Source organism: Antechinus flavipes, chromosome 1 (genome assembly GCF_016432865.1).
Source record: "Antechinus flavipes isolate AdamAnt ecotype Samford, QLD, Australia chromosome 1, AdamAnt_v2, whole genome shotgun sequence".
Lineage (NCBI taxonomy): Eukaryota > Metazoa > Chordata > Mammalia > Dasyuromorphia > Dasyuridae > Antechinus > Antechinus flavipes.
In genome coordinates this window covers 479,992,252-480,019,132 of record NC_067398.1, presented here as the reverse complement: position 1 = coordinate 480,019,132, position 26,881 = coordinate 479,992,252, and the positions used below count along the sequence as shown (strand labels likewise).

General features: G+C 33.8%; 1 protein-coding gene across 27 annotated transcripts in view; it reads left to right on the top strand.

Moving 5' to 3' along the window:
• DTNA (dystrobrevin alpha) overlaps window positions 1–26,881 on the top strand; it is a 478,032-nt gene that overhangs the window by 146,845 nt on the left and 304,306 nt on the right. For 9 of the 27 annotated variants that reach the window (XM_051970249.1, XM_051970234.1, XM_051970248.1 and 6 more), the window contains exon 1: window positions 8,646–8,823. The exons of 5 other annotated variants lie outside the window; for them this stretch is intronic. In XM_051970249.1, coding sequence (XP_051826209.1) covers window positions 8,804–8,823 — 20 coding nt within the window. In that variant the 5' untranslated portion in view covers window positions 8,646–8,803. Of the gene's footprint in view, window positions 1–8,643; window positions 8,824–9,841; window positions 9,934–26,881 lie in introns of those variants that run through there. 13 more of the 27 variants (XM_051970264.1, XM_051970259.1, XM_051970258.1 and 10 more) reach the window with 5 other exon arrangements.

Below are 26,881 nucleotides of genomic sequence, written 5' to 3'. Positions count from 1 at the left end.
CTCCAAAATTCACTCTTCAATCATCCTTTGTAGTAAACCAATGCAACAGGTTGAATGGTGGGGGTTAGAGATAAGGAGTTGAAATTGAGGGGATGACTGACATTATGAACTGTAATGACTGGTAATGGTACTCATGTCCTGACCTAAGGAGACAAGATAGAATGATAATTGTGGGATATACAAAATAGATCTGTTTGATGAAAATGTAGAGTTTGCCAAAGGGAATATAATGTGATATACCTCCCTAAAGTTATGTTGGAATGATACTGTGGAAAACATGAAATGGCAAGCTGGGGATTATATATTTGTTTGTAGTGTTTAAACCATTAATAGATTTTAAAAGATATATAATTAGATATATACTTATTGATAGATTGATAATCCTAGATTTTCATTTTGTATAGAGATACTCTCATCGAATCACTTAGAACTGCCTAAAAGTGCTTTGCCTTCACTTGTCTTACATATTACACCTTCATTTGGTAGTTTTCATTGATGATACCTAAAAGGAGTCAAGGTATAAGAATTAGTTGAGATTCTTAAATTAGCTATAGTTTTGACTTTAGTCACAAAGGTGTAAAATGATGTCATCCCAAAACTAATATTACTGGCTCATAAGGCATAGATGTCAGCTTCTTACATTTTACATTTACTAAGCAAGCCAGTTAAGGAAAATTAGGAATTGAATTAACAATAACCAGAGTTGTTTGCTATTGTCTACTTTTGTTGATATAGGCCTATTTGGAACAAACAGATCAACAGCACACTTAATTCACAATCTGCTTTTCTTAGTAGTCTATAGAAAGAGTACACCTTTAAATAAGAAGAAACCTCATAAGTCAACTAGATTCAACCTCTATTTCATTCTTTTTAATGAATTATATATAGTATGTCACAATACTTTTATGCACACAATAACATTCATAGACTGTATGTGTATATGTATTATGTATGTGTATGTATGTGTGTATACAAGGCAGCTAGGGATAGAGTGTTGGTCCATTTAAGGTCCATTAAGTATCTATATCAACTGTCTATTTCTCACTCGTTTGAACTACAGAAACACTCCATTATGCCCCAGAAATGTCTTCACCTCAGAAGTTCACTTCAGTCCTAGAATTCACAACTCAAAAATACCTTCTGCCCTTGGAGACCCTCCCTCTGATTGAATGAGTCTTCCCAGAATTGTTACCTAAGGAAAATGCCCACGCTAGCCATCTTTTCATTCCTTATTAGTCCTTATTTTTCATCATCACTCCTCCCTCTACTTGCTTTCTCCCCCACCTGCCTTTTTTTCTCTGTTTTCAACTGTCTTTTATGTGTAAGCTTCTTGAGGCAAGTCTTTACTTTTCTTGCCCATGTTTGTATTACTGTTTTTAGCACAGTGTTTATCCTATAATAAACATTTGAAAAATGTTTACTGAGTGACAAGTTTTGAACCAGGAAGACCTCAATCAGATTTCAAGCACTTACTAATAGTGCGCCCTTGGTAAAGGAAGGGGGAAAGGGAACACTATGTTAAGCACTTTACAAATACCTCATTCTCACAACAGCCTTGTGAGGTGGGTTGCTATAATTATTCCCATTTTACAGTTGAGGGGGGCAGATTAAGTGACTAGTCCAGTATCACAGAGCTAGTAAATGTATGAGGCTGAATTTGAGGTGTTCCTGATTTCAGACCTAGTATCACATCTACTGTATCACTTACACATAGCCTCACTTTCCTTATTCGTAAAATGGAAATAAAAATAGTACCTTTCTTTTGTGTTGTTGTGAAGATTAAATGAGATAATATTTATGAAGACATTTATAAATCTAAAAGTATTCTATAATTGTTAGCTATTATTAATATAATAGGAGGGACAGATTGGATAAAACCTGGGATTTCATTCATATATGGAACTTCTAGTACTGATCAGCCCTACTTAGCAACTTTAGAGAATTATATAACATGTAACATAGATTTGAACCATTTTCTTTAAGCTATTCACAAAATAAAAGTTGCACAGTAAGTAGATGAATATTTTATAGGCATTCTTATAATAAATAAAATTAGAAGGATTATTTTAGTAATTCTTGATAATACAAGCCTTTGTTCTTCAAAGAGAAATTTGGGGTGCCCAATAAGAAGGATGGATTTTTAGTACAGAATAAGGGTTTCTGAATCTCCCCATGTATCTGAAAAATTTATTTATTTAAAGTGTATTGGACTAGAAATAAGAAAATCTGGATTCTAGTCCAGGTTTTGCTATTTCTTGACCTTAGATAAATTATTTAACTTTGTGAGTCTAAATTTTCTTATTTCTAGAATAAGATTGAAGGATTGGACCAAGTGGCACCTGAGGTCTCTAAAATTCTCTGATTCTAAAAGGGTGAAATTTAAATAATGCCTAGTGAAAAATAATCAAATTATTAATACACTGCTCATTTGGAAAAAGGATTAGATGTCTTCTGCTCAGATTCCACTGTCCCCTCTGTTCCAACACCTAAATGCAGAAAGAGGTGAAAATTTTAGAGGTTAAGTGAGTTTAGAGTGGAACAAAACACAGATTCAAGTTTCACTGATGATTTATACTCTGTGACTATGAGCAAGTCACTTAACCTCTAAGAACCCCAAGGGAATTTTCTTAAGGCTGCAAATTGCAAAAGATCAGTGAAGTAACACCTCATATGTTCCCTTTTGCCAATGAAATCACAGATTCAGACTAACAAAAATACTGTTTTTCCCCAATATAAGAAAAACAAAAGGCAGCTAAGAAACTGGGAAACTGGAAAGAATGTCAGGCCTGGAATTAGTTAGATCCATCCTCAGGAATTCAAATCCCACCTCAGACACTTAATAGCTGTGTGATCTTGGACAAATCACTTAACCCTGTTTGCCTCAGTTTTCTCATCTGTAAAATGAGCTGGAGAAGGAAAGGGCAAACTGTGCATCTTTGCCAAGAAAATGCCAGAATGTCAAGAAAAAACAAAAATGGGGTCATGAAGAATCTTAAATGATTAAATAACAGCAACAAGAACTCAATCCCCAAATAATCCTTTAATTTTATGGTTCTTTTCTATTCTGATGTTCAATGCAATGAATTTCTAGCCCAGATCCAATTTTTTATTTCTCTTAGTAAAATTATTATCAATGTGAGCCCTGAAAATTGGTGTTTTTATAAAGGAGTTAAAAAAAAGAGGGTCTCAATAGATAAGACTTTAAAATCACAATCTTTCTGCTTTTTAATATCCAATTACTTCATATATGCACATCTGCAGCTTGCATTCACCGAAATCCCACTTATCCCAGAAAAAACAAAAGCAAGTTAAAGATTATTATAGAATTGTACATTTAAAAATGGATGGGACCAAAAAAGTCAGCAAGCCCAACCCCCTTATTTTACCAACAAGGAAAAAGGTATCAAGGAAAGTTGTGACTTATCCACTGTCATATAATTAAAGAGGCAGGACTTAAACCCAGATCTTCTGCAGTTTCACTACACTATTTACTATACTCCCCTGAATCTTGCTTCAACTGGCTTCCTAATAGCATTGTCAATACTTAAAATGGCACTCTTCTGGGAAAATGAAAATATAAAATATCTACATGCCTTGAATTAAAGGGAACTAAATCATCTTACTGTCAGCAAGGAGGCCAATTTTCCTATCAAAGATTTTCATGGTATTTCTCATAGATGAAAAAAATGTATATATCATTTACTTATATTGAATTCTGACAGCTAAAATCATAGCAATTGCCTTATAGGGATGAAAAAGACAGGTCCTTCCTCAGTATTTTTTTGATTTATTTCTTCTTGGGATTTGACAAGAGTGGCTACTACCTACACTACTCTTGCTACTAGAGACATGAATAGAATCTCCATGATTAACAATAATGGGAATGGAATATAAGTAGACATATGGTTGTCAGCTTACTGTTGCAAGTGATAGTTTCTTGAATTTTGTTTTAGGGTAAGGCTTCCATTAAGAAAAAGAATCATGTTTCACTGAATAGAAACTTTTTTTTTTTTTTTTTTTTTTGCTGAGCCAAGTGGGGTTAAGTGACTTGCCCAGGGTCACACAGCTAGAAAGTGTTAGGGGTTTGGGACCATATTTGAACTCAAGTACTCCTGACTTCAGGACTGGTGTTCTATCCACTGTGCCACCTAGCTGTTCCTATAGACATTTGTTAAGCCCCATAATGCAAGGGGGCATCTACTATGTACTAGAAACTATGATGAGACTGTGGGACACAAAAAGATAAAAGACAGTATCTGCCTTCCAGAAGCTCCCAATCTAATGGAGAATTCAACAAACAAACTATGTAGAGAATAAATAGGAAATAAGTAATAGAATGAAGGCACTCAAATAAGAGATTAGGAAAAATTCTCTATAAAAGATACATTATTATTTGGAACTTAAAAGAAGCCAGGGAAAGATGTTGGTGGAGATAATGAGGAAGAGTATTTCAGCATCACTAGATAAAGGACTACATGATAAGAAGTAAGGTTTAAAAACACTGGAAAAGTGGGAGAGGGCTAAATTATGAAGAGTTTTGCACCAAATAGAGAATTTTGTATTTATTTGACCTTGGGGTCTATAGGAAGTTATTAGAGTTCATTCAATGGGGGAATGATATAGTTGGACTTGTACTTCAGAAAAATGACTTTGATGATTGAATGAGAATGGATTTGAGTGAAAAAGATTTGAGGCAGGTTATTACAATAGTCTTGGCATGAAATGATGAGGGTCTACACCAGAATGGTGACATTGTCATGAGAGACAAGTGTGTATATGAGAGGATCTGGCAAAGATGAATCAACAGGCATTGGAAACAGATTAGATAGAGGATGGGAGAGAGATGAGATATAATGAGAAGTTGAGGAGGACACCTGAGTTGTGAACCTGAAGGACTAGGAGCAGGGATGTTGTCCTCTGCAATAATAAGAAAAATAGGAGTAGAACAGTGTTTAGGAGAAAAATAATAAATTCAAAATGCTCAGAATTGAACTTAAGATGTCTGGTGAATGTCCAGTTTTAGAAGTCTGAAAAGCAATTGGAGATGAAAAATTAAAGGGCAGCAGAGAGATTAGTGATAGGTAGATTTGAGAATCATTAATATAAAGATGGAAGCTAATTCCAGGAGACCTGATGAAGTGATATTGCAGGAGAAGAGAAGAGGATACAGGAAAGAACCCTTTGGGACACCTATAATTTGAGGGAGTACTTAGCAGAGAAGCCAATAAAAGAGACTGAAGGGTAATCAAATAGGAGGGAAAAGAACAAGAACAGAGTGGTGTTCCAAAAATCTAGAGAAAAGAGTATTAACAATGAAAAGATGACCAACAGTTTGAAAGGCTGCAGAAAAGTTGAGAGAATGAGGATTAAGAAAAAAATTGGCAATTAAGAAATCCCTGGTAACTTTGGAGAGAGCAGTTGGGATGGAATGTAAGGTCAAAGGTCAGATCATAAGGTTAAGAAGAGTGAGAGGAGAAAAAGTAGAAGCACCTATTAAGATGGCCTTTTCAAAAAAAAAAAAAAAAAATAGCCACAAAGGGCAGAAGAAATCTAGAATGAGGATTAGCAAGATCAAAAAATAATTGAAAAGGTAGTGAAGAAAAAGGGCCAATCTGCTGAGATTGAGATCACTTGAATAAGTAAAAGTGCTAGTGTTAGTAAGGAGTAAGACCATTTCATCATGGGAGACAAGGGTGGAAAAGATAGTAGTCCAAAGCATATGAGTGATATGAAATTAGGAAGGGAGGAAAAGATCAAGATAATAGTGAATGGCTATTTTTTCCCAATTAAATAAGAGGTAAGATTCCTTAGATGGGGGGAGGAGGGGGATGGAAGCTTTCTGTAGTTTGAGAAAGGATAAAAGATCATTTTAAAAAGGGGAAAGAACCCATATGTGCAAAAATGTTTGTGGTAACCCTTTTGTGTAGTGGTAAGAAACTGGAAATTGAGTGGATGCCCATCAGTTCGGGAATGACTGGATAAGTTATTTTATGTGAATGTAGTGGAATAGCATTGTTCTAAAAGAAATGATGAGAATGCTTGATGCAGGAAAAATTCCTTTCTAGATTCCCACCCTCTCCTAGTTAATAATGTAAATTGCCCTTTAACTCACAAATCTTGGTCCCTTTGAATTCCAATAGAAGATCTGACCTGTTCCCAGCCCCACCCAGATATGAGCCAACTTTGGGGCTACACCTGAAAGCCCCTCGAGCTAAGTCTCCTATTATAAAAAGGCCATGCTGGGAACCCCTCTTTGCAGAGATTCCAAACATGGCTACCATGTGAGGACCCTCTGTCCACTGGACCCTCTATCCAGTGCCCTCCTTATCTCTCCCTTCGCCTATACTTTAACTCTGCTTATCTGATAATAAACCTCTTTTATCAATCTAGCTCTCCCAGCCAATAAATGCTTTTATTGGGAACTCGTGCCGCTACTAGACCCCCTTGCGCCGAATTTGTACCCCAAACCTGCCACTAGACCTTAACCCTAATTTCATTTAGGTACCCCAAAGCTAGACCTCAACACGCTGATTTCAGAAAAGCCTGCTAAGGTTTATATGAACTGATGCTAAGTGAAGTAAGTAGAACCAAGAGAACATTGTTTGCAGCAACAAGATTAAGTGATGATCAACAGTGATGAATTTGGCTATATTCAACAATGAGGTGATTCAAAGCCATTCCAATAAGCTCCTGATGGAAAGAGCCATCCACATCCAGAGAGAGGACTATGGAGACTGAATGTGGATCACAGCATAACATTTTCACTTTTTTATTGTTGTTGTTTATCTGCTTGTTTTTTTCTTTCTAAATCTTCCCCTTTTGATCTGGTTTTTCTTATATAACATGATAAATGTAGAAATATGTTTAGAAGAATTGCACATTTGACCTATATTGGATTATTTACTATCAGGTGGGAGGGGGGGAGGTGAAGAAGGAGGGAGGGAGAAAAATTTGGAACATAAATGCTTCATGTTTTTCAAGATTTTGCAAGAGTTAATATTGAAAACTGTCTTTGCATGTGTTTTTAAAATAAAAAGCTATTATATTTTTTAAAATCAGTAGTTGTTCAGTCTGTACTCAAGAAGCTACATTATCTGAAAAACCACTATGTGCAACCCATTCTATACCTGTAAGTTCTCATTATTATGAAACTTTCCTTTATTCCATTGGATCTCTAATCTCTTGTGTGTAATGGCTACTTCTAAAAGTATAAATCACACCTCACCCACATATGTCTCTTCTGTGTAACTCTTTTTCATAAATATACCTATATTTATTTGCCCTATAAATCTACCACAAGGTCTTCGCCTGATGTATTGAGGGTTTTCCTTTGGTTCACTTGACATTACATGGGTACAGGGGAGTAATGAACTGTTTACTGTTGCTTTTGTCATTTTTTTTCCTTTTTTTGAATTAAAATCCATCTAGATAGATAGATATAAATACACATTTTTACCCAAGCAATATAACAAATAAATCAACCAATCAGTAAACATTTTTAATTGCCTACAATTGTCAGGCACTGTGCTAAGTACTGGATAGGGGAGTTAACAAGGAATTCAAATATCCTGACATCACAATGAAGAAACACAAATTGTGGGAAAACTATAGGAGAATAGATATGAACTTTTCAGAGAAAGTGTCTTTGATGTGAGTATGACATCTGGTAAAATCATCTCATTTTCTCAAATCCTATCTCTACTCCTGTTTCCTTTCCTTCAAATTGTTTTCCTAAGATAGAATAACTCTTTCCTAATCGATCATAGTCCCTGACAAAGTTGGCTTTTACTGCAGTAGGAAGCAGTACAGTTTTCTTTTGTTGCTTTTGTACTAGCTTCTTTAGGAAATGCTATTGATAATCTGTGCCTGGGGGCTTAATTCAGAGAGTGATGTAAATCCCTGTATCTACAATTTATCTGAGCAAATTTGTTTCTGGTTCTATTGTTAACCTTGCACTCTGTGGTTTTCTCTCTTTGATGAGTTCTAAAAGCTCATTTCCTAAATTTCATTTCAATTCTCAAGAAAAAGTTTGCCTCTTTTTTTGCGAAATTTTATTTTAGTATAAAAAAAGCCATTTGTGAAAATACAAATCCTATTGTGTTCCAACATAATTTCTTATGTCGTATATTTGTTCTTCTGTCCTCATAGGAAAAATAAATGTAGTCACGCAACACATTTGTGTTATATATGTCTAGGAGATTGCTAGTGAAGAAGTACAGGAGCTGTTCTCTATTTCTTTCCACTTGCTGTAATGCCAATCAGAGAACATTCCTCCGTGGGCAGCCAAGTTTGGAAGTTAGTTTGATTTCTGGCTAGGAGAGAAGGGAATGGGGGAAGGGAGGCCAGAAGAGGGGGAGCAGCAGAATGATTTCTCATTCTGGTCTTTAGTTCCCAGTCTTTCAATAATAGCCATCAATGAAAGCATCCTCTTTCATCCATGCAGAGACAGGTAAAAAGACAGCTGAGTAAATCTGTATTAGATATCAGAACGGAAGCACCGCCAGAGCTGGGGGAGAAAGGGAGGGGGCATGAAAGCTTGTGATTGGTGAGTTTACCAAAGGCATCTGCCAGTAGGACTTCAATGGAATGTGAAACCAAATCATTTACAAGTTAAAGATAGACACAGTATATACCAGGCTCTGGAGGCGGGGATTAAGTTCATCTTGCTCCCTAGCATTTCAGAGAGTTCTGTTTTGATCTCTGTTGTAATTAACTCTTTGGTCAAATTTTGTCCTAGACTATATCTTCTCCTTTTTGTATCCATATACACTGTGGATACACTGGAATTAAAGTGATTTAGGAGATGGTGGTGCATACACTAGGGTAAGTAGAAAGCTTTGTTTTCAGGTGCAACTCTTAACTATGAAAGTTAACTTGGAATTTTTCTTTGAAGAAAGGAAAAATGAAATAATTTGGGGTTTGAGTATCTTAAGGGTAACATTCTTTTTATGCTTCTAGGGACATTTGGATTTCATTTTTTTAAGCCACTGAAAGAAATTTTTTTAGTTTTGATGTGTTTTGTAATGTCGCCAGAACATTTAAAATTAATCCGTTCTACTCTTTGCTCTCCCTCCTCTCTCTCTCTCTCACACACACATCCTTATCCACTTCGAACGTAGTAAGTTTTTTTTTTTTAAGTATCATTAACATAATTTAGGATACTGAAAAAAAAAAATCTTCCCAGTGTGTTGTAGGAGAAAGTGTTATTGTTAGATGAGTTTGATACTTCAGAAAAACTTTGTAATTTCTTTTTGTATTATACTTTCTAATTTGCATAGCAAGAACAACCTGTTTGAAAAGTATATAGAGCAACTATAGGAGATAATTTCTTAGCTAATCTTTAAAAATAAATTGGGGGGAGGCAAAAATAATCCCTAGTATATAGTAAACACCTAATAAGTATTTTTAAACTAAATTAATGGTGAAAATATACAGCTTTCATTGAAAATAGCTTTACTTAAAGAAGTTTTTTTTTTTTTTTTATAAGTATAGCCAGTAATTCCTAACATATTCCCTTAACTAATACCTCAGAGGAAAAAAATAAAGTTTGTATTTGCTAAATTGCTACAAAGATTTGATTATATTTCAAAATGTATGTTGAAGTGTTTTTTTTTTTTAATCCACTACTCTATATTTTGAGGATTTGGGGGCTTCTTTTGGATAAAGGAATAGAGTAGCAAACTGCTTGAGAATGAGCAATTTCATTTTCTTGCATATTTTGACCATGTATAGATTTTGCTTTTTGTTTTATAAAATGACTTCTTGGTTCTGTTCTTACTAGTTGCTTTTCCAAACTTGCCTAGCACGCCTTCTGAATAAATACTGTCCATAATTGTTACAGGGTACACAGAGTGAATTAGAAAGCCTTTATATGGGGAAGATGAATCTGCTGACATTGCTGTTATGAAGCCTAGTGCTGAAGACAGTTGTTAAGTATGGCAGTTTAATCTTTATTTTCCCATATATACTAGGCACTACTTGATTAAATAAGATTAAAATAGAATGGAACAACGGGTGCCTTGATGTGGTTACCTTTCATGTATAGATAATTCTGAAAGTATCATTGCTGTTAGCTAAGAAAAATAATACCCAATGTTAAGACCCCAAAAGGAAAGTGGATGTTAGATTAATGACCTATGAAGAAATTTGCATTTTTTTTTGCATTTTTACAGGGTAGTAAAGAGGAAGTGCAGTAAAACAATTTCTGAGCAAGATTATGAAAGTTAAGTTATCTGTCCATCTACTGATGTCTCATATTCTAATCCTTCCTTATAAAGTCTCTCAAAAAAAGAATCACAAATCAGTTATCAACAAGTTAGTATGATTTCAGGTGAAACAATGAAAATCCTAAGGGTATTTATACTTTAAACCTTATCTCTAATTATGAAGAGAAAGGCTTTGTCTCTTTTTATAGATATTCTAACTAGAACTGTAAAGAAGATATATGGTGGGCAAACACAGTAGATTATGAAGAAAGGGCCTCCTCTGAAATTATAGGATGTAGGCTGTAACCATATTCCATCTCTGCTAAATCTCTTAGTAAATCATTCAACCAATAAGTATTGAAATACTTACTACATGTTAGAGACTGTCTTAAACTCTGAGAATAAAAAGAAAGGCAAAACACAGGCCCTGCCATCAAGGTCAATCCTGTGGTACAGTATCATGGGAATTTTCCCTACCCACTTTGTAAAATTAGTTCAACTCCAGTAATAATTTTCTTTCATATTTGAAAAAAAAATCACATATTCTGGCATATGCGACAAATTACTTTATCTTTCCTCTTTATTGTAGAAAGATTCAAATAACATTTACTCTTAGGTGAGAGCTTCCCTTTACCCAACCAGTACAGTCTCTCAAGTATTATGAATGAATGAATGAAGCTTTTAGGTATTTACTATATGCAAAACATTATGCCAAATAGAAAAGCAGGAACAGTCCTGCTTCACTTCAGAAGCTCTCTTTCTAATGGACAAGACAATACTTAGCCTACAAATTGCCTTTTTATGTGGCTTCAAGAGCTGAGCCTAGAAACTCAGGATCAAGGATAGATAGGGATGTGTTGGTAAATAAATATTCAACAATTGGCCTTTTTGACCGGGGTGAGGAGGGAGCGAATGAAAACATATCAGACTTTTAAAATTTAATCTCTATTCCATCACTTTTTAAATTTTAAACAATCAGCAAAAATAAAATAAATCAAGTTCTAATTTGCAGTGTTTGTTGATTTCTAAAGTGTAAATGTTCACTCTAAAAATACAACAACTGGCTCTCCAGTATGAGCTGTCTCCATCACACCACTAGAAATGGGATATATGCAGTGGCAGCTGCCATATAATTAGTAGGATAGTTACTTACTTGACTGAAATTTCTAGATGTATCCCTAGTATATCCTTTTTTGACCTTCTTGAGCACTTTTCATAAGACATGAAGTAACTAATACAGAGCTTCAGTTTTCACATCTAGGAATTGGGAGGAATGAGAGCTTTTAAGTTCTCCCTCCTCTTCCCTTTCCCCTCAATAAATCATTGACTATATGAAGGGAGAATCCCTATAATTAACCTTCTTTCCCTATAAACACTACCCCTCCAATAAACTTAGACATTCTTTCTTCTTAACTGACAGAGAATGACCCTCATTCTATTAAGTAAGTAGAAGCTGATCTTTTTTGGTTATACAGGAATGGCTTATTCCCTTGTTTTTCCCACACAGTAGGATTTTGGCACACTATGAGTAAAATTGAGCCAAAAGGGAGGTCAGCACCAAGTTCTGAGTGTGTAAATCTGAGTGTGCAACTAGTGTATTTCTGATGGAAGCTCAAAGTCTAATATAAGTAGTTTTTAATACAAGTTGTATTTTTTTAAGAAAATGTAGAGTTTTCTATAATATCATCTTATACTCTGTCCCTCTCAGGCACAACAATTTTAAATTTCAGCAAATTTTCAATATATAAAAATAGAAGTGAAAGGGAAACAAGGAAGAATAATAAATTCTCACAAGGAGTATTAAATTAACAGGAAAATTGAGAGGGAAAACATTGTTTTTTATAGATTTTTGAAGTGATTTTTATCATATTCATAAATTTGAAATGTTTTAGGAAGAAAATTATTCACCTATATCTTTGACTATTAATAGAATATTATTTTTTTCTTATTTTAAACTACTTATTCTTTAACCCTTTTTGTTGTGGTCAAGTAGCTTCAATTGAGTCATATTCTTCATGACCTGATATGGAGCTTTTCTTGGTAAAGGTACTAGAGTAGTTTGCCATTTCCTTCTCCAGCTCACCTTACAAATAAGGAAACTGAGGCAAACAGAATTGAGTGACTTTCCTAGAATCCATAACTAGTAAGTGTCTGAGGTTGGATTTGAACTCTCTTCTTCCTAATTCCAAGTCTGGTATTCAATCCACTGTGCCACCTAGCTGTCTTTTATTTTAATAGCATTTTATTTTTCCAAATACATACAAAGATCATTTTCAACATTTATCTTTGCACAACCTTTCTTCCAAATTTTTCTCCCTCTCTTCCTTTATCTTCCCTCCCTATGACAACAAGCAATCCTAATATAAATTAACCATGTGCAATTCTTCTAACTATATTTCCATATTCATCTTGTTGCACAGGAAAAATCTGATCAAAAATGGAAAAACAATATGAGAAAGGAAAAAAAAAACTAACTGTCCTTTTTTATCCCTATGGCATTTTATTTTAGACATTATTAATGTTACAGGGTTTTTATATCAAAGTTTATCATTTGATACTTTTTTAATTTGAAAAATAATAATTCCATTTTGGTGAGAAAGGATATATAAAACATGCTTGAAATTTGAACAGAAAGGAATATTAGACATAATGAAATTATTATTTATCTAAAGGAAGCATTGTTAACTGACAATGATTGAATAATAAAATAATAAATACCACTGATCTAATTGGCAAACATGCTGAAAATTTTTATCTCCTTGAACAAAAACTCAGCAGTCAATATATAAGGTTACTATCTGAAATTACCAAGGTGCCAAAGAATAGTAACTTAATGCTTTTGTGAGGTGAAGGAGTAACCTCAAACTGAATCAAAAATGGAAAGTGAAGTTTTAGTCATTTAAAGACATGAAGAATTACTTTTAATCTATTGGATCCATATCATTTAAAAGAAAGAAAATTGACTTTTTTCCAATTAGAGATGGACTATAAGTCTCTGTTCACATCAGATGTGTTAAAGGAGGAAAATGTGTTTTTCTATATTCTGGAGATGTTCAACTTATCGTCATATGCTTTGGTTCAAGAGGCAGTACTTTAAAAAAGACAATGATTTGATATCTTGGTTTGTAATCTCTGAGTAAATTTTTACTAGCTTATTTCATCCAAAACTGCTTCCCTTTGTTATATTATAGCATAATTAAAAAAAAAAAAGATGGACAATGTCTCTCCAATACTGTAGCATGTTAGTTCAAAAGTTTCATACTAAAAATATTCTGTTATAGAACTTTGCTGCTAAATTTTACAATAAAATAGAAATGCTAATGATAGGAGTGAAGGATAATTAAGGGGATTTGTCTGGAATGTGTAGAAGCATATGCCATTAAAAAAAGTTAAAGGATCATAGATTTATGCTAGAAGGGATCTTAGGTATCATCTAGTCAAACACCCTCATATTATACCCGAGGACATGCAGGTAGTAAACGGCAAAACTCGGATTCAATCTCATGTTCTCTGATTTCAAATAGAAGGTTCTAACTAAGGCTCCATGTTTTCTCCTTTAATAACCTTATAAGAAATACTTAGATTAACAAAGCTGTATCCTTTATTGCAGGGTACTATAGCTTAAAGAAATATTTAATTAATTTATTTAATAATAATTAAGGTTTATTAAACTTTCATGTATTTCTAGAATATAGATTTTCTGTTAAAGAGATTTTTGGTAACTTTTGTACTTTATTGTGATTATGCACTACTTAGGAGCATATAGTTCAGTTTTTTTCCTGAGGTATTCATGTAGATGTTTGGTGAGACCACTTCTAGGTTTTACACAATTAAGGACCCTGCTCTTCACTTTAGAGCATTCACTCAAAATAAACATTGACGCACAATTTAGAGACATTTCACTCTAAATGTTCACATGGACTAATTGTGCCCAAGCTATATAAAGTGTTCTGAGCACATATTGATTTGATCAGCCATAGCTGTCCACACTATACCTTGATCCTAACAGTGATGTCACTTTGGTCCTCTTTAAAAACAAAAGACAATGACCAAGAGCATTGACAGGTATTCTGTGAATTATTTTACCTATTTAAAGGGTGGCAGAAAGAGAATTTTTACTCAGTTGTGAACTAGAATACACAGCAGATGAAATCAGACTCCATTGATGATTGCATTCAGTGAGGAGGATGAAATCCTATAGGCATCTAGGTGGGAAGAGAGATTTAGGCCTTTATCTCCCCATATTAGAATGAGATCGAGCCTTACCTGGGATAAAAATTTAGCCCCAGACATTTATGGGGGGCTCACTGGAAAGATTCTAGTCTTTTTTTTTTGTTTTTGTATTCCTTAATTTACAACATCTATTATAGAAAAAAAAAAATGTTGGTTCCCCCCCCCCTTTCTTTTGCTATAATTTTTCAGTTACTTTCCCAAATATGTTTCCTTTACAAGCAGACAAGTTCCTTTTCAGATTATTTTTGCATATCTGAATTTTAAAATAGTGATATTGGCTATATTACCAAATCCTTTTCAAGTATTGATGTTGATCCCCCATATTGTATTCTCCCTGGTATCAATCACCAATTATTATCTCATCTATTTCATTTACTGAAGTAATGATTCACTAGGTTATGTTATGTGTTTTGAATTTTTCCACTTGTCAGTCATTTCTTTTTTTCTCTCTTACTTTCTCCCCTCACCCCAGAAAAAAAAGAAAAACCAAAATACTTGTAAGAAATAAGTATAGTCAAGCAAAACAAATTCCCATAATGGCCATGTTGAAATAAGTGTATTTTATTCTGCATGTTAGCCCATCACTTCTCTTAGGAGTACCCCACATCACTTAACTAACTGAGTAGTTTTTTATATTTACTGAAAAGATAGAACTTTTAACTTCTGACTTAATTTATATATGAATATATCAATATATTTATATGCTTATTTACAGAAAAAAGAGAACAAGGCTCAAATACAAAAACATCCTCCCAAATCAAATATCCTAAACCATTTTGGTTCCTAAAGAACATAAGCTCAAACTTCAAACAGTTTCTATAAAGTATTGATCCCTATCAAGTTTGCTTCCAGTGCAGGATCACTATAGACTTTCTGAAGAGCACAGCATCTTGACTACTATTTCAACCCATTAATGGGATGAGTCAAGCAAGTGACTGCTCAGAACCACAATATTGCACTAGACTTGATTACCAGCAATTAATAAGGATTAAAGTACTTGGACCTCTGATAGCTTCCTCTTCTAGCCTTTCAAAGTTTACAAGATCACAACCATTTGAAATACTCTTTGAACTAAGATGAAGAAATAAACAGATTAGGGAACAAGCAACAGCAGCATCATATGCTCATGGAGTCCAGGTGGAGAGATAAAGGACCTAGATTTCTTATCCCACCTGAAGACTTATACCATTTTATCCTCCTCACTTGAAAGCAACCAACGGAAGAGTGGGACTTTCTGTATGTACACCCAATACAGCCTCAACAGTTAAGGAAAAGGCTCATCTTTGCCACATGATGAGTGAAGGAAACAGTCATTGAACACTTGCATATTTGTGCTCTGAAGTGGGGCCCTTCATTGTGCATGTCTGGAAGCACACTCACCATCTATTTAATAACCAGCAAAGTATGACATACATATCTTGGGCTTTCACCAGCCATTCCCGTCATTAAATATTTTTCTATCCTTGTTTTAGATTTCTATGCTACAAAACCCAGGATGATTACTGGGTTATGTCCCAACATTATTTGTTATTATCTTTTCAGTTATGTCCAATGCTTCATGACCCCATTTGGGATTTTCTTGGCAAAGATAGTATAGTGATTTGCTATTTCCTTTTTTAGTTCATTTTACAGATGGGCAAACTGAGGCAAACACGATTGGGCAACTTGTTGAGGGTCACTAGTGTTGAAGGCCTTATTTGAATTCAGATCTTCCTGCATCCAAATCTGACACTCCATGCACTGCATCCACCCTCACTCAAAATTACAGCTAACTTAAATAGCTTGCTGTAATCACACACTGATTCATTTTTAACCAGAATTAGCTTCTAACACAAAGAGTTATCTATCCTGTACTTAGCTGAATCCTCACTACAAATTAACAGAAATTTGCAGCTTCACCTTAGGTAGTTGTCCTTAATACCTATAATTAACACACCATTTCTTTTCTCAGATGCTTCTATTGGGGATACAAGTACCCTCTTTTGTAGATTGTAAAGTGAGATGCTGAAAATTAATTGAATCTCCATGCCTTTGTACAGAGAGTCCCCCTTGACTAGAATGGACCCTCTGTACCTCTGCTTTTTATAATTGGTGTCTTCCTTCAAACCATCCTGAAGAGCTATCAGAACTTTCTTTATCCTCCTTACATTAGGATGATAGTGACAATGGCCAACATTTATACAATATGTTGTGCCAAGCACTGTGCTAAACATTTTATACTTTTGGATGATCCTGGAGGTTGGCACTATTATTATCATCATTTTACAGGTGATGAAACTGAGGCAAACAGAGGCTGACTTGCCATACATCACCCAATTATTATCTGAAGCTGGTTTTGAACGCTATTCTTCCCATCTCTAGATCCAGTACTTTTTCTATTGTGCCACTTGGATGCCCCCTTTTCCTGGTGTTTTTCCCTTTCCCTGAAAAATTACTTAATTTTGTATATATTTTGAATCTACTTATATCTATATATGTTGTTTTTGTAAGTGAAAAGCAATCTCCTTGAGTCCGGGGATTGTTTCTTTTTTTTTTTTTTTTTTTTTTTTGTCATGTTAACCCATTCCACCCCCCAGGACCTAGCAAAAGTATCTAATTTATTGTAAGTGCTTAATAAATGCTTGTGGGTGAACTGATTAGTAGGTTGATTTGTGTAATATTAAGAAATTAATTCCTATGAATCATGATCTCTTAAGTGCTTCCAAAATTTTGATTTCTACTAGATACCTCCTAAGGTCCCTCTTAGTTAAAAGAAGACAAGGTTTACAGAGTATCTCAAAAATCTTAGTGCAGTTTTAATCTATTAAAGAAGGACATTTAAAAAAAAAAAAAAAGTAAAGAGGAATGAAGGCTTAAAGGGGAAGTCTTGGAGCTTTAATAAATTGTGTGTGTGTGTGTGTGTGTGTGTGTGTGTGTGTGTGTGTGTGTGTGCCTATTCATTCTTGATTAAATGAGACCATATTCTCTGTTTTTTGAAGTTGCTTTCACTTGTCTATTGAATTTCTAAGACTAGGGGACTATTTGCCATTCCATGGAGATTTTGCTGTTCCCTAAATTTTTATCACACCCACAGTCTGCCCTGCTACTGCTGTGGACACCTCAATCTATATCTTCTATCTCTTCTGATTCTCAAGCAGTCCTTCTTATGGACAATTGCTCTGATATAAAGTTTGAGAAAAAGAGGTGATTCCTTCACAGGTACAATGTTAAATAGCTTATTTTATATAAAGTGTAGATAGCAAGTGTTATAACTTTTTCCTGTTCCTATTTCAAGGAGCTGCAAAAGAGTGTGAAAAGGAGAAAAATAAAATCACTGAGCACATTTTTAACATGGGTTCCTTCACCAGTTATTTTTAGTACAAGGAAGGGTATTGAACTCAGGCCAAGAAGGAATGGAAGAACAATAATATATGCTACCAATGCCTAGATTTGGGCAGTTTGCATCACCCAATCATAACATTCTTTCATTTAGTTTAAAAAAAAATTGAGGTAAGAAAAAAAACTCAAAAAAATAAAACTCATTCAAATCAATGAAACATTTAAAAGTATTCACTTAATGATTTTTATAAAGTCTTAAATCCTTTTAAATTTTAATTTAATTCATTCTTGAGGAGTTGCACTAAAATAGGAAAGTTTTGGGTCATAAACATATGTTTAATATCCTTTAATTAAAAGTTTAAAATTCTATCATTTCTTTTGAGTCTTTGGATTTTCATTGTCATGGTCCAATGAGAAATAGTGAAATTTTAAAGATGCATTTAAGAGGAAGAGGGAGCAGCTGGGTATGATTTGTTCCACAGACTACAGGAGAAGAAATTTTGAGGAATTCAGAGAGAAGACAAATTAACTCCAGGTAGCCTTAGATAATTTAATCTAAGAGTATTGAAAATTTTCAAGAATGAAATAACTATGACACAAATTATTCTGATGAAGGAGGGGAGAGAAAAGGAAATACCTAAAGAAATTAATGGTCAAAACTCATTGGCCAACTTAGATGTTCATAAAATTATGCAAAATGTGGTTGAGAGCAGAAAATAACTGAAAGCTTTAAAAAAAAAAAAAAGGTGGGGGAGCACAATCCTATGAGAAGACTACCAGGAGCACTACTGACCCAAAGGAGATGAGATTGGTGACCACAAAAAAAAAAAAAAAAAAAAGAAAGAAAGAAAGAAAGAAAAAACAAGGCTTGGGAGCAAGATCAAACACAAAGAGAGAATTCCAGTTCTTAGAATGCATGGGTTATTGATAACAGGTAACTGAGAGAAGGCAGAACTACTCAGCTTTTATTTTATTTTTCTTAATTCAAAGTGAATAACCTTCAAAACTGGAAAGATAAGATTTTAAAAATAGTTAATAGATAGTAAAAATCTGTGAAAGGTGAGGAGATGGCAACTTAGTATCTTGCTGTTGTTGAATTTCAGATTCCTGCAAAAATTCTAGAATTCATTATCAAAGGCATAGTTTCTCAGAATTTTGTGATTGATAAATAACATCTTGGTTTCACCAAAATTAGTTATGCTAGATTAAAGAAGTTCTTTTTTTAAAAAATTAAGTCACTAGACGGGTAAAACTGGGGAATGCTGTAAATATAGTATTCCTGTACTTCAGTTAGATAGGCTAATGACAGTATCTCTCAAAATATCTTCATGGACACTAAAGACATAGGCTAGGTGGATTCAGAACTATTTAGATCCAAAGAATGGCTAGTGGTGATTAATGGCAGGTAGGAGGTATGTCTTTACTAAAATCTTCCAAGAATTTATTCTTGGCCTGAGCTTCCCAAACTTTAACAATTCATAGAAACTCAGTGCATTCTGCCCCTCTCTTCTTTACAATGGCACCAGCCTTTTATAGGGCTTTATGTCCTCACTCTTTGCCTGTTGTAATAAACTGACTGGTCTACCTACCTCAACTTTATATGACATCATATATGACATCACTGATATCTTTACTTGAGTAGGTAGATAGCACTTAAAATAGTGTCTGGTCCAACTAGAACTTTAACAAATGTCAATTGTTTTGGTAATTTTTTAATATCCTTCAGCTCAAAATGAATACCTAACAGTACCATTTATTGAATAATTAGGTCTAAACAATACATATTTATGTCCTTATAACTAAATAGTCATTTGAAGAAATAATACATATAAGTGGAATTTTTAAAAATTTTATTCATAAATAACTTATTTATTTATGGGTTGTATGTTCCTGTTTGGCACTGTATAACATCTTAAACCTTGGAATCAGATTTGCCACAACCACCTTCATTTTATGCTCCACATGGATTTTTAGGCCATATTTTCATAGCAACTGCCCCATAGTCAGCTAACATGCAGGTTGCCAACAGGAAAGTTTTCAAAGTTAATGGCATAGTTAAAAGTACAAATAAGCAAAAACATCTCAAATATTCAAGAGATGTTATTGAAAGGAACATAGTATGAACTAACATTAAAATTGTGAACCACTTCAAGAGGTGTCTAATATGACTGTGGAGAACAGTTTGAGAAGTTCAGATGTATACAGTTTAACCTTTTTAAAAGTGATTTGGGAGAAGGCATAAATGGCATGCTTCCTTTGAACTAATTTAACAAAAATGTTGTATGTACAAAAGAGTTAATAATTACCACTCTATTATTCTAGTTCAGACCATAACTGAATTACAGTGTTCAGTTTGGGACACCACATCTTGGGCACAATAGACTGACGCTCAGTCAGACCAAAGCAGGCCCGAATGGTGAAAGGACCATGGAAACCCAGGATGTTCATTTTGGAAAGAAGAAACCTTAAGAGGAACATAACAAGTATCTTAAGTTATGTAAAGTTCTGCCATAGAGGAAAGTATGATGCAAGTATTATACTGGCTCAGAGTATACAATTGGGAGCAGTGTAGAATTTATGGTCAGATTTTGGCCTGATAGAAGGAAAAAACTTCCTAACAAGTCCAGATATCCAGAAAAAAGAGTAAGCTGCCTTGGGAACCAGTAGATTCCCCATCAGAGAATGCAGAAAACTGGGTGACTTCTTGCCATTACAAGTGTTGCAAAGAAATTTCTTATTTAGGTTTGAATTGAAATAAAGAACCTTTTGGATCCTTTCTCACTCTGAGACACCATGATCCTGTAAAATGCATTGAGTGTTTATGAGTGAGAAATACTGTGGCTTTAGATTTTATATTAGAGTCAACAAGACATATTGTACAACGAAAATATTAGAAGTTACACAACCATTTGAACTTGTAGCCTTAAATTTGGATTTTTTTCTGTGTGTTATTAACATGTACATATATCTTCTAGACATTCAAATTAAACCAATAATGCAAAATGTCAAGATAGATGGGGGATTTGAAAACACTAGAACATTGGTTGTTAATAACCGTGTAATATTGGGAACATAATTAAATCTTAAGCATTCTAAATTCTCCTTGGGGAGTGAAGTTAAGATTTAAACAACAAAACAGTTTAATCCCAATACACAACAAGTTTTCATTGACCTACTTACAAAAGAATCCTTTTCCATTGTAGCAATATAGGTTTGCTCAGTGATCATGATGAAATTATACAGAAGGAAAACAGGCTATGTTTAGCATATCATAAGAAATCAATTCCAAGTTAACAAAGAAAAGCTGCATGGAATATTGGAAGAATACTGGTCTTGAAGTCAGAAAGATCTAGGTTTGAAGTTCATGTATAGAAGTTACTACTTGTGTGACCCTAGGTAAGTTAGTTATCTCCTCTGAAACTCAATTTCCTATTTCATAAAATCAAGATAACTGCTTCAACAAATGAGGTAGTATATAAAAACTTTTTAAAGTTTTATAGCGCTATATTCCATTACTTTTAATATTTCATTTAAGTTGAGACTCATAGTTTATAAAGAATTCAGCTAGTTTTTACTCATGTTACAATTCACTTATCCAGCCTTCTATGGAAAAGATTTCATGGAAAGGAAAAAATCCTTTTCAACAGTACCTTTTTTCCTGCATTCTCCTATAAGCCACCTTTCTTTTAGTCCCTTATCTCTCATTCATGAATTTCATGAAATGGCTATAAGCTAGCTAATTGTTATCAATCAGTAATCAAGAAGAAAGCCAACCAGTAGGGACTTGTGAACTACAACATTAGAAAAAACAATTTCACAACCCCTCAAGGGTTAATCTACTGCCTTCTGGGAACTTGACCTGTCAGTACAAATGGTAGTTTGGTAGAGTAGTTTCAGAGCATGAGAAACTGTTAAAGAAATAAGAGATATAAAATATCCACTTCCTTCAGAATTGATACTGATTTCAATGAAATGTCATGACTGCCTAAAATGAATGGTTTCCCTGAACTTTTCTCTATAGTCACTGAAAAATATTACTTAACCCAAAGAGCATTCTTAAAGCTAACAGGCACTAGATCTTAAGGCTTCAGACTAGAGAGATGGTGACTGGAGCATATTTTAATGAAAGTGATGCCATAAAGACCAGACCCTAGAATAGTAATTCTTTGCCAATTTTATAAGGACCAGACATTGATCACTATGTAGAGATTATTAAAAATATTATCTTTATATTTCCCAGCATTTTATCCCCTATTGAAATAAAGAGTATTTAATCAGTTCTATCTCAATGGAACTTTATGGGAGTATGGTATCTTCTCTCATGAGTTGCCTTTGAACAACATCCCCTATCTCTAAAAAAACAAATAAACACACACCTGCTATGAAGAGAATTCATCTGACTAGCAGACAAGTAGTTTTTAGCATAACATTTTTACTTTTAATTAATATTTATTTCTAGTCTACCCTGGGGAGTTGAGTATATTCTCTAAAGGTTATAATAATGTCCCTCAAATTTCATTACAGAATAGTTCTGAACATCACATCTTACCACTATGTTAACACTACTATCTCTGGAACTCACAGCTATTTGAATAATCTTATATCAGTATTCACTTTCTTGTCTAGCCAGTTATTAAGCTAATTGCCTCCATGTTCTGAAATCACACAAGACATACAGCATCTTAATCTAATAACATAAGTAGTTGTACAGGACATGGGGATTACTTCATTCTCTTGTAAATGTATGATGTGACCATTAAATGTTCACTAACAACCAAGACCTTAGATCGCATTCATTTTAGAAAAAAAAAAAAATTGTACTTTTAGCATTATCAGAACATTTTATAATGATATGAGGAAAATATTCAACTTAATGAACCAGAGTCTCCTAGCGAGCAAGTTTCATTCTATTCTGGAGCCCACAAGAGTAAATGATTGCTTCAGTGGGCTAAATAATACCCTGGTGGCCTCAAAAGACAGAGTGCAGCTTCCAGAAGGGTCTGGTTTACTGTCAGGAAATAGCTTACTCCCTAGATGAATCTCTCTTAGTGAATCACCCATAACATTTCCTGAGGAATTTCTTGGATTCTATCCACAAATACCAACTGAGTTTAGCCTTTATTAGTTTAGGGGATTTGATAGTGTCATAATCTGAATTGATAAATCTGCTGTCTCACAGGTAAAAAGGATAATTGATAGAAAAATCTGTGTGTATATGTGTTTTTTTGCTTTAAAACCTGATTAGATTTTACAAGTAGAAAACAGGTAAAATAATTACATTTTTAAAATTACATTCAAGTTCATCAGAAATTTCTTTTCATATCTCTCTGTAGGTATAGATAACTTCCTTGGAGTAATTATGATGGCAGCTTCTTTTCTTAGCCCTTCTTTGGAGTTTTAAGTTTGTATTATACAGACTTAGAATAATTATTAGGAATCTATGAAATATCCATTCTCGGCCTCTTTGAGGAACTAAAGCTATGGTTTTATATGTTTATTTCAGCTAAATATATATATATTTTTTTACAAAAACTTATGAGAATTTAATATGAGGAAAAAGTATCCATTGGCATGATGGCATTGTGCTACATTGTAAACCTGAGTTGATTATTTCCAAATCAAAGATACAGCTTCAGATTTTATACTCAGCTATTGCTGGTGATCCGATGATACAGAATGAGTACTTGAAAATGCAGCTGTCTGGCTTAATTAGATATGCATTTGCCAAAATATTTCATATATAAAACTTCTAAATCAGAAATAAAATAAACAATTCTGCTACATCAAAAATGCTTATGTTAGAATATAGATTAATGAGGAAATAGAAAAGTGAAATAATAGGCACAGCTTGGGGTGACTGAGTCTTTTCTTCATCGTGAACATTTTTAACATACTCATCACAGTTCTCTATTAGCTGAAATAGAAAGAAATAAAATACCTCCATTAAGCAAAGTTATATGTTGCTCAGTATACAATTAATTTTTCCCATGGCTACTCAAAATATATCATCAGGAGATGAGTAATTTATTCCCTAAATGTTTCCCAATCTGCCTGAGTCATCTTTGTCTATATTTCTAAAAGGAAGAATTCCATCTAGAATTTTGAAACCTTGGAATGTTAAGTAAACAAAATGCACCTTAAAGGTTTGATAAATTTTGATCTGCTTTATATTCTTGACATATTTCAAAAGGATAGGTCTCCTCAAATTTGCCTCTATTAGGCCTTTATATAATCAATTTTGTACTCCAAAACAAGGGATTACTCATCAAGACACTTCCTGGAGCTAATAATAGTTTTCCTAGCCTTTGCAAATGCTCGCCAAGTCACAATTCACCTCTTAAGTATTACAAGGAGTATTTGTTCTATGGAATACAAAATCTTAATTCTTTAATAGTCAACCTAGATCTGCTCGCTACATGAAAGAAATTCTTTTTTTAACAGTATTTTTTTCCAATTACATGTAAAGATAATTTTCAACATTTATTTTTATAAGATTTTGAGTTCCAAATTTTTCTCTTTCCCTCCTGTCCCATTTTCTCCTCAAGATAGCAAGCCAATCTAATATAGATTATACAAATAAATCATGGTAAATATATTTCCATATTAGCCATGTTATGGGGGAAAAAATCAGAACAAAAGGAAAAAAACATGAGAAATAAAAACCAAATTTAAAAAGTGAAAATAGTATGCTTCAATCTGCATTCAGACTCCATAGTTCTTTCTCTGGATGTGGATGATATTTTCCATCAATAAATCTTTTGGAATTGTCTTAAATCACTGAATTGCCGAAAAGAGCTGAATCCATCATAGTTCATCATCACACAATGTTGCTGTTACTGTGTACAATGTTCTCCTGATTCTGCTCACTTCACTCAGAATCAGTTCATGTCTTTTCAGACTTTTTTGAAACCTGCCTTCTCTTTGTTTCTTATAGCATAATAGTGTTCCATTACTTTCATGTACCACAACTTGCTCAGCCATTCCCCAATTGATGGACATTTCCTCATTTTCCCATATTTCCTCATTTTCCAACTATAAATATTTTTGTAAATGTGGGCCCTTTCTCCCTTTTTATGTTCTTTTTTGGATACAGACATAATAGCAGTTTTGATGGATCAAAGAGTATGAACAGTTTTGTAATCCTTTGGACATGGTTCCAAATGGTTCAATGAGAAAGAAATTGATAATTACTCCCTAGGTTTGGTAGTTCAAAACTTCTTTGTTTCAAAAAAAAAAAGTAGCTCTGGAATCAGAACTGAGTACAAATTCTTCCCCTGGTCCTTATTCTGTAACCTTGAGTGAAACACTTAAAAAGTGAGGGGCTTTAACTAGATTGCTTATGAAGTGTTTCTTATGCCCATCTCTAGCTTATCATTGGACTTTGATGAGTCTATGGGAAAAGAATGAGGCATATGACTTTGAGCAACTCTGCCTCACTTAAATCCAATTCATATATGTCAAGATATCACCATGATGTAATTGGTTCTCTTTGAAAATGAATGATGAATAATAACAATAGTCTAGGTTTATGATGTTATGATCTGATGGTCAATAAAAGTGCTTAGCTCAGGACCTTGCCTATTATAGGCAATTATTCAACATTTGTCCCTTCCCTCTCTTCTTTTTCATGTGGCAACCTTTTAGTCCTGATTCCCCTAAATATAACTATCTTCCCCCTTAATTTCCTTCTTGAGACCCTTCATACTTCCTAATAACAGTCATAGAATAAATGGTGACCCAAATCATCATTTTCACAAAAAAGGATAAAACTAAAACACTGTGTTGGCCACTTGAAACATATATAACATATATAAACAAATATAACAAGTGAAGTATCTTCATAAATTTGGTATGAAGAAACAAACATAGGAATTTGCATGGATTTATTTTGGCCACTGGAGGGCTCCCATATTTTCTCCTTAATTCTATTTTTAAAAATGCTTTTAACAAAGACTAAACCTATAATATAACAAAGCTAAACCTCAAGATTGCAAAGTTTGAAATTGATTTCTGACTAATAAAAAAAGATTTACATTTTCCCTGTGCAAAATAAAAATCAAATTTAATTTACTGTTATGTCGACATTCACAAGAGAAAATCCAGAAAATGTAACACTATTTTCCTGTTTTGTTTATAATTATTGCTATAACCAAGTCTTATGTCAAAATTACTTGTCTAATATTCACAGCTTACAAAAACACTTGCCTGAATCATATTACTGACATGCTGTTCTCAGTTTCTTATATATCCAATATTGGTTGAAGAATTTCTAGAGTCTTGATCCATCTAGGTGGTTCAATGAATTGAGCACCCAACTTTGAGTCAAGAAAACTAGAGTTCAAATTCACCTTTAGATATTTACTAGCTGTATGATCCTGAGCAAGACACTTAACCTTGTCTGACTCAGGTTCCTCATCTGAAAAATGAGCTTGAAAGAAAATGGCAAACCATTTTAGTATCTTTGCCAAGAAAAACCTACTAAGAGTGAGGTGCAATTGAAATGACTATACAACAACAAATAAATGAAAGCTGTTATTATTATTATCTGAACTATTCAAATTAATTTCCCACTACTTTCCAACCAACTACTTTCCCTTCACTCATGCTAATCTACTCCTTATTTGCCCAAGAGACCTTTCACTCATGCTATTGCCTGTACCTAAAATGCTCCTTATCCTCCACTCTGCATATTCCCATCCTATTCACTAAGGGTCAAACTCAAATCCTACTTCGTCTTGTAACCTACATAGAGAGCTCTCTCTCTCTGAACTCTTTCTGCACAAATAGTTAATATTACCAAGCATATACTATTTATGATAAAACACAGACTCCTCATCCTATCTGTTAAAGTCCTTTTTCTGTCAAACTCCCACTTATCAAACTCTACTATATAGGACTTAGGGCTATTTGTTTTACTTTATTTCAGAGATTATCGTGGCTAAAATGTTCATTTTCTAGTTTCTGTGATACTGATGATGAGTCTATTTTCAGTTACAGTAGTTTCAGGATAATAGACAAAGACTATTTCCAGGAACATTCTTCAGACCTTTCCAACTTTATATATCCCTCCAGAACTGGTAGCATAACATTCAAGCCTGCCCTGTTGACTTAATGAGCCATCTTTA